Source organism: Rhinopithecus bieti, unplaced genomic scaffold (genome assembly GCF_001698545.2).
Source record: "Rhinopithecus bieti isolate Rb0 unplaced genomic scaffold, ASM169854v2 scaffold_36008, whole genome shotgun sequence".
In the NCBI taxonomy this organism is placed as follows: domain Eukaryota; kingdom Metazoa; phylum Chordata; class Mammalia; order Primates; family Cercopithecidae; genus Rhinopithecus; species Rhinopithecus bieti.
Genome location: NW_016816204.1, coordinates 1,334,426 through 1,342,422, shown reverse-complemented (window position 1 = coordinate 1,342,422; position 7,997 = coordinate 1,334,426). Strand labels below are relative to the sequence as shown.

Here is a 7,997-nt window from a genome sequence, read left to right as displayed (position 1 = left end):
TAAGTTCTCAAATAAGAACTCAACTACACCATTCTCCTAATTCCTCCCTTAGTCACTGGAGAGGGAACAGTATGAAACTACTTCCACTGTTTTTACTTGGATAGGGTAAGATATAGTAAGGGCATCTCTCTGCTGCATGCAATAAAAAAGAAGAATCCAGAGACCTAGATTATAAAAACATGGTCAATATATGGAGCTCTCTGTAGGGAAGATTTTTTTTTTTGCTTTTAATGGTGAATTTTATGATATATAGATGATACTTGATTTATTTTAGGAGGAATATGAGAATCATTTTAAGAAACATTTCATCTTAGCAATAGATATATCAGCTATATTAAATATCAAACCAATTAATTAAAACAAGTACAGTATCAGGTATGAAATGTCCAAAATAGGCAAATCCATAGAGACAGAAAGTAGACTAGTGGTTTCTAGGGGCTGGGAGTAGAAGGGAATGAGAGACTATTAGTGAGTATGGGGTTTCTAATATTCTAGAATTGGATGGTGGTGATGGTTGCACAATTTTGTAAATATACTAAAAACCACTGAAGTGTATAAAGGGTAAATTTTTTGGTATGTGACTTATATTTCAATATAGGTGTTATTTACAAGTAAATAAGTTCTATATCTTGCTTCAGGTACATACATACATGCAAAAATTCACTGACTGTACACTCAAGATTTGTGCACTTAACCATATGCATGTTACGCCATATTAAAAAAAATTGAAAAGAAAAAGTGAATGAGTTATCAAATCCAAATTTGTCTGCCTGAAATTTTGATCTGAGGATGAATAGCAGTAAGGGAGAAATTTAAATATTTAGAATTACTCCAAGGGTATATTGTGGTAGGCTGTGTCCTTAGCACAAAGTGTGTGAATTTCATCTCAAAGTTGTCTAGAGGTTAGATTCTACCCTGCCGAGTTCAAAACCCGTGTGTAACCCACAGCAGAGATCACAAAGACTTGTGCCAAGAGGGCCACAATTCTCATGTAGGAGAAGTCAATCTGTACAACTTGTAATGAAGAAACATTTTTACCAAATGAGTAATTTAAACTAGAAATGAACAGAATCATATTCAATATTTTTTAAAAAGAGAAAAGAGAAGCTAAATGTGCTGGTTAATTTTTCGTTGGCTTACTTGTTGGTCTGTGATCGATGCTGTCAGGCAGCTGCACTCCCATGCTTTGTAAAAGATTGGAAGCGGGTCCTGCCAGTCCAGCTTGGGAGCTATAGGATTCCAATATATTTGAAACCAGGTTCAGGTCTACATCTACTGGTGCCATAACAGATTCTCCTGTATCAGAATCTTCCTCATCTGAATTGTTGTCAGTAGTCTGGGATACAGGTTCCTTATTCATGGAGGGAAAAGAAAATTATGGGAATAATATGTCATTAGGTTGCATGGTGGTTACAATAAAAAGATAACTAAGCCACAATGTAAATTTGCATTCCAAATTAAAAAGGAAACTTCTTATCCTTGGTAATATAACTGAAAAATGAAGTCTAATAAGTTATATAGCTTAGCACAGATATTAACACTTGGTTCTAAAGATTGTAACACACTTCTCTCCAGGAAAGATTCCTGCAAATCGAATAAATCGCATGTCTATTTTGAAATAGCTCAAGGGCTAACAGAATTAAGACGGTACATTTATAACTTGTCTAAGAGTCTTAAAAGAAAGAAACATAAAAGTGAATATTAAATGAAATAATAATGTAAATTTTCTTCAAAATGAAAGAAGCGAGTGTTCCTTTCTTTCCCCCCAGTGAAAAAGCTTAAAAATGAAAACACAAGGCTTTGTGGTTGCAACCACAAAGACTCTAAATTGTTAGTTGGGCTTCTGATTCCACAAGCTGGGGAAAGGATCTGAAAGATTACAGCTTGATAGACTTTTATGTCCTTGCTACCCAAAGTGTAGTCCATGGAGCAGCAGAATCTCCATCGCTTGGGGCTTATTAGAAATGGAAAATCTCAGCTGGGAGTGGTGGCTCATGCCTGTAATCCCAGCACTTTGGGAGGCTGAGGTGGGTGGATCACTTGAGGTCAGGAGTTTGAGAGACCAGCCTGGCCAACTGTCTCTACTAAAAATAAAAAAATTAGCCAGGCATGGCGGTGCACACCTATAGTCCCAGCTACTTCAGAGGCTGAGGCAGGAGAATCGCTTAAACCCAGGAGGCAGAGGGTGCAGTGAGCCAAGATCGCACCACTGCACTCCAGCCTGGGTGACAGAGGGAGACTCCATCTCAAATTAAAAATAATAATAATAATAATAAAATAAAACAAAGTGATTAAAAAAAAAAAGGAAAATCTCAGGCTTCATCCCAGGCCTACTTAATCAGAATCTATGTTGTAACATGATTCTTTGGTTTATATTCACATTAAAATTTAAGAAATACTGCTTTAGATAAATCTAATGTATAGTTTCTACTAGATTTTGACAATTCTGGAAGTTTATAGTTTTAAAAGTGGTTTAGATGACCAAAGCAAGGGAATTAACATTAATTAAAGGCCTATTGTAGGTTTTTCTGCTGTCTAATTTGGTTCTCATGTTAATTCTATGATATGAGGATTACTGGTTTATGGATACATTGACAGTGGACAGCTGAGGTAGACTTCAAACCCTCACCCATAAGACTCCAGGGTCCTTGCTCTTTCCGTAATGCCTCTTTTTAGGATTAGACAGTGGTGGCATTAAAAACTAGGATGAAAACATAAATGGAAAGTGAATTCTAAATTTGGCTCTAAATTAGGGAAATGTACAAAATAAACTGTCAAAACTAGAAAGTTATTTGGATGTTTAAGATCCTTTCTATTTATTTACTTATGTTATTTCATGTTTTAATCCACTGTGGCCCAAGGCACAGTCTCAAAAGGTCTGAGAACATGTGCCCTCTCTTTTTAAAAATCCATTTAAGCTGTAGTTTTTTTTTTTAACTACTTTTGAAGAAAAATCTATTTAAGAAGTTGTAGTGTACAATCGCATTCTAATTTGAGCATATTATATAACCTTTTATTTTAAATCCTGATAGATAACATAGAATAAGTAATATGATGAAGCTTATGTTTAGGAAAATTAAGTCTATGATCCTTTATCCTACCAGAATTAGGAAAACAATTAACATTCTTATTTATTTCAAATCTCACACACCAAAAAAAGAAAAACTATGATAAAACATGGTTTTAGCTATCTGACATACTAGACTCAGAAAGAGAAAAAGGTTAAAAACACACATACCACTTGCTTCCTAGTGGTGAAACTTTTGCCAATGCAGGTGTGTGCTAGTTCCTGGTCCATCTGGGCCATATATGACTTGAGATTATTAAGAGTTCCTTTCAGAGAAGCCTCTTCGCCAGGTTCGTGTGTTTCCAAGTCATCATCACTATCTAAACATTCAAATTCTTCGTCATCCAGATCATCAGAATCTGACTCATGAGGCCTTGGCCCTACACAGACCCCAAGAAAGAAAGAGCCACTTGGTAATTATTATTATTATTACTTTTTAGTTACTACACATCTCAAAATAATTAGAATGTTACCCAGAGAAAAGACACATAGTCTACTTCACAAAATCCCTTTTATGAATGGTAATGCTGCCAGATATGTGTGCATTTAATGTTGCAGAAAAGCGTACAGGCTGAGTCAAAGATTTAGCTTTAAAAAAAATGAATTCAATTAATTAAAATATTTTTCTTAAAAAATTTAAAAACTGCCTAATAACTGAATACATTTTGATGTAAACATTCAAGCCATACAAGTATTGTCTCAAATCTCACTCTCTCCCCAGAGGTAAGCATCTTTTAGCAGTTTCTGGGTATCCCGATCTTTATCTCTGCAGTTCTGTACATATATACATACTATAATGATTTTTAATTGAGTTATCTTTTTCTTACTGATTTGTAAGTACAGTAATTCTAAAAAAAACCAATATAATATGGGAGCCAAGGTAAAACCTTATTTAAACACACAGCATTCAGTCACTCTCAAATATTTAATAAGGCCAGGCGCAGTGGCTCACACCTATAATCCCAGCACTTTAGGAGGCCGAGGCAGGCGGATCACGAGGTCAGGAGATCGAGACCACCCTGGCTAACATGGTGAAACCCCATCTCTACTAAAAATACAAAAAAATTAGCTGGGCATGGTGGTGGGCACCTGTAGTCCTGGCTACTCGGGAGGCTGAGGCAGGAGAATGGCGTGAACCCGGGAGGCGGAGCTTGCAGTGAGCTGAGATCGTGCCACTGCACTCCAGCCTGGGCAACAAAGCGAGACTCTGTCTCAAATAAAAAAAAAAATTTAATGAGCAGCTACTATATATGTCAAGCACTGACCTAGGCAGCCTCTACAAAATTATTCATGGGTAGTAATTCATGGTTGAAAGCAACTCAAAACGAGGAAGAGAAAGCAAATATTTTGGCTTCTGAGATATCTAATAACCCAATGCTCTAGCAACAGCCATACGACTTACAGTTTCAAAATGAAAGTCAACATCACACCATTACTTACCTAAAATCTTATCAAAATAATTAAGAAAAGAATCTGCATCAAAAGTGATTGGAGCTTCAGAAGGTTCTCTGCAATATTAAAGGACAAAGACAATTTATTCTAAATACAACTGTTTGAAACTTTTCTAAAGTGGTGCCATTCTTAGGAAAGCTACCAAAGATAGAATTTCTAAGGAGGCACAGCAAGAGAAATTGTAGTTTAAGTTTTAAAAATCCTTGAGTTTATTGGCCTTGCAGGACAACAGAAATGGGAAAGTCTGATAAATGAAAAGTAAAAATATCATCTTTTTTATGTACATTTAGCTTATGCTGATTTAGGGACCTACCCACTCTCTAGCCCCAATAAGATATCTAGCATTAGCAAAACCATTATTTATTTGAGTTACTTTAAATAAAGCCTGTTCTTTTAAGAACTAAAGCTTAAAAAATAAACAAGAACATATCTTCCCTTATCCCTGCTTTCTTAAAGAGAGAATACCAAATATAAATTTAGATCTTTAATCAGGTTCAAGAATATCAACACTAATCATTATATATGTGATACACAAGTAACAATTATTATTACTATTATTATTATTTTTTTTGCTCTCTCTGTAGCCCAGGCTGCAGTGCTGTGGTGCGATCTCGGCTCACTGCCAGCTCCGCCTCCCACGTTCATGCCATTCTCCTGCCTCAGCCTCCCGAGTAGCTGGGATTACAGTCATGCGCTACCATGCCCAGCTGATTTTTGTATTTTTAGTAGAGATGGGGTTTCACCATGTTGCCCAGGCTGGTTTTGAACTCCTGACCTCGTGATCTACCCGCCTTGGCCTCCTAAAGTACGGGGATTACAGGTGTGAGCCACCGCGCCCAGCCTACAAGTAATAATTCTATCTACCTGTTGTTCCTGTTACTTGCCAAATGTAATTTCACATTTCTGTTATTATTTCTGCCTTTGAGTTTTCAGTATCCAATCTGTTTGCAGGGCGGGAGATCAGAAGTCTGAACTTGTTGAAAGCTAAATGTTGAGCCCATAAAGCTACTAAAGAGTAAAGTATATGGTTTCCCTGTGTGGTTCTGGATGATGGTTTTTAGGGTGATCTTTCTGGCTTATTTCAAGGATTGCAAAGGATGAGACTTCTAGAAATCTGACTTCAGATAAGTAAGTTATCACCATACTAGGCACAAAAAAGAAAGAAATCTGTACAACTCATTTACTCAAAAAAAAAAAAAAAGTGGAAATGGCAATGACTATGACTTCAACATTTGGGTTCTAACTATTTATATATTTATACTTTAACACAAATTACTGAGGCAGCTCTGCTCCCTTGTGGGTTGAGACTTTGGATATGAAAGCTTTCATGCTCTCTGAGACTTGAGTTAAGTCATAGTTCTGCTCCTTCTCCTCCTTGGAAATAGACTCTGATTCTTTTTTGCCAGCAGCTTCCTGCAGCAGCTGGTCCAGCTGATCTGGTGAGAGATCTAACCACTGGTCATCTGAAAAAGAAGAAAGCGTAATATTGCCATTCTACATTCACATGATAAGTCCTCTTAGGAGAGGATCCTGTGAGACTTAGTAGAACATTTTAATTTTTTTTTTTTAACCCTTCCACTGTATCCTGGTCCATCACTTACCATCCTCTGGAGGAAGATTAGCTTCTTCTTTCTTAAGGTCTTCTATATCAAATGGTATTGTCTGTAATAAGGTTAAGATTTCTTCACCAGGGCTCATAGCAAGAGAACTATGAAAAATAAAAAACATGAGTATTTCTTCATAAGATAACCTAGAATAGTAATCATAAATATTTAAAGTTGGAAGGGATTAGCTAGTCTAATTTGGGGAGGTTTTTTTTTTTTTTTTTTTGAGATGGGGTTTCATTGTTGCCCAGAATGGACTCGAACTCCTGGGTTCAAGTGATCCTCCCACTTCAGCCTCCCAAATAGCAGGCACTACAAGCACATGCCAAAACACCTGGCTCTAATTTGTTTGTTTGTTTGTTTGTTTTTGACAGAGTCTTACTCTGCCACCCAGGGTGGAATGCAGTGGCACGACCTCGGCTCACTGCAACCTCTGTCTCCTGGGTTGAAGCAGTTATCATGCCTCAACCTCCCAAGTAGCTGAGACTACAGGCATACGCCACCACGCCCGGCTAATTTTTGTATTTTCAGTAAAGATGGGGTTTCACCATATTGGCCAGGTTGGTCTCGAACTCCTGACCTCGTGATCCCCCTGCCTCGGCCTCCCAAAGTGCTGGGATTACAGACATGAGCCACTGCGCCCAGCCTTCTAACTTGTTTTAAGCATATTTTAGGTTACAGATCCCTTTTCTCAAAAAAAAAAACTTTTACCAGGAACTCTAAAATATAGAAGGGCTCAAAGAAAAATGGCCTTGATTAAAGTGGAGGATAGGCCAGGCACGGTGGCTCATGCCTGTAATCCCAGCACTTTGGGAGGCCAAGGAGGGGAGATCACTTGAGGTCAGGAGTTCACTTGGCCAACATGGTGAAACCCCGTCTCTACTAAAAATACAAAAATTAGCTGGGCATTGTGGCACACGCCTGTAACCCCAGCTACTCAGGAGGCTGAGGCAGGAGAATTGCTTGAACCCAGGAGGTAGAAGTTGCAGTGAGCCACCCAAGCCTGGGCAACAGAACAAGACTCCGTCTCAATAAATAAATAAAATAAAATAAAAATAAATCAAGTGGAGGATAGAGGCTCAGAGATCTACACAGTTTGCCTTCCCTTTTGGCTCTGAAGCAGGCTCCATGGAACATCATTAAGAAGCCACTGATCTCGTATAATTCTTTCTATACATATATGTATAGACAGGGTCTATATGTATATATATGTACATAGAAAGAGTTGTGTTATATTAATAGTACATATACACATAAAACACATACTAAAAATACATAAAGACATACATATAATATATATATTTTATATATAAAGAAGATCCAGAAGTATCAATTAAAATTTATCTAGCATGTATTAAATGCTATGCTAACACTTTAAATACATTTTCTTATTGAGTCCTCTCATCACTATTATAGAAGGTAATAATCCTGTTTTACAGATGAGAAAACCAGAGCCTAGGGAAGTTCTATAACTTTTGCAAAGTCTGTACTACCCAGGAGGCAGAGGTTGCAGTGAGCCAAGATCATGCCATTGCACTCCAAGCTGGGCGACAAGAGAAAGACTCCATTGGGTGGGGGCTGTGGCTCACGCCTGTAATCCCAGCACTTTGGGAGGCCGAGGCGGGCAGATCACGAGGTCAGGAGATCGAGACCATCCTGGCTAATACAGTGAAACCCCATCTCTACTAAAAAAAAAAAAAAAGAAAAAAAAGCCGGGTGTGGTGGCGGGTGCCTGTAGTCCCAGCTACTTGGGAGGCTGAGGCAGGAGAATGGCATGAACCCGGGAGGTGGAGCTTGCAGTGAGATGGGATCACGCCACTGCACTCCAGCCTGGGCGACACAGTGAGAGTTCATCTCAAAAAAAAAAAAAAAAA

General features: G+C 38.0%; 1 protein-coding gene across 1 annotated transcript in view; it reads right to left on the bottom strand.

Annotated features, from left to right (window-relative positions):
• Positions 1-1,062: 1,062 nt before the first annotated feature.
• The window catches only part of ECD (ecdysoneless cell cycle regulator), a 34,582-nt gene continuing 27,647 nt past the window's right edge, over positions 1,063-7,997 (bottom strand). Inside the window, exons 10-14 of the mRNA XM_017854524.1 lie at positions 6,121-6,227; positions 5,796-5,982; positions 4,508-4,575; positions 3,239-3,447; positions 1,063-1,351 (exon numbers count right to left, since the gene is read on the bottom strand). Coding sequence (XP_017710013.1) covers positions 1,121-1,351; positions 3,239-3,447; positions 4,508-4,575; positions 5,796-5,982; positions 6,121-6,227 — 802 coding nt within the window. The 3' untranslated portion in view covers positions 1,063-1,120. The remainder of the gene's footprint in view (positions 1,352-3,238; positions 3,448-4,507; positions 4,576-5,795; positions 5,983-6,120; positions 6,228-7,997) is intronic.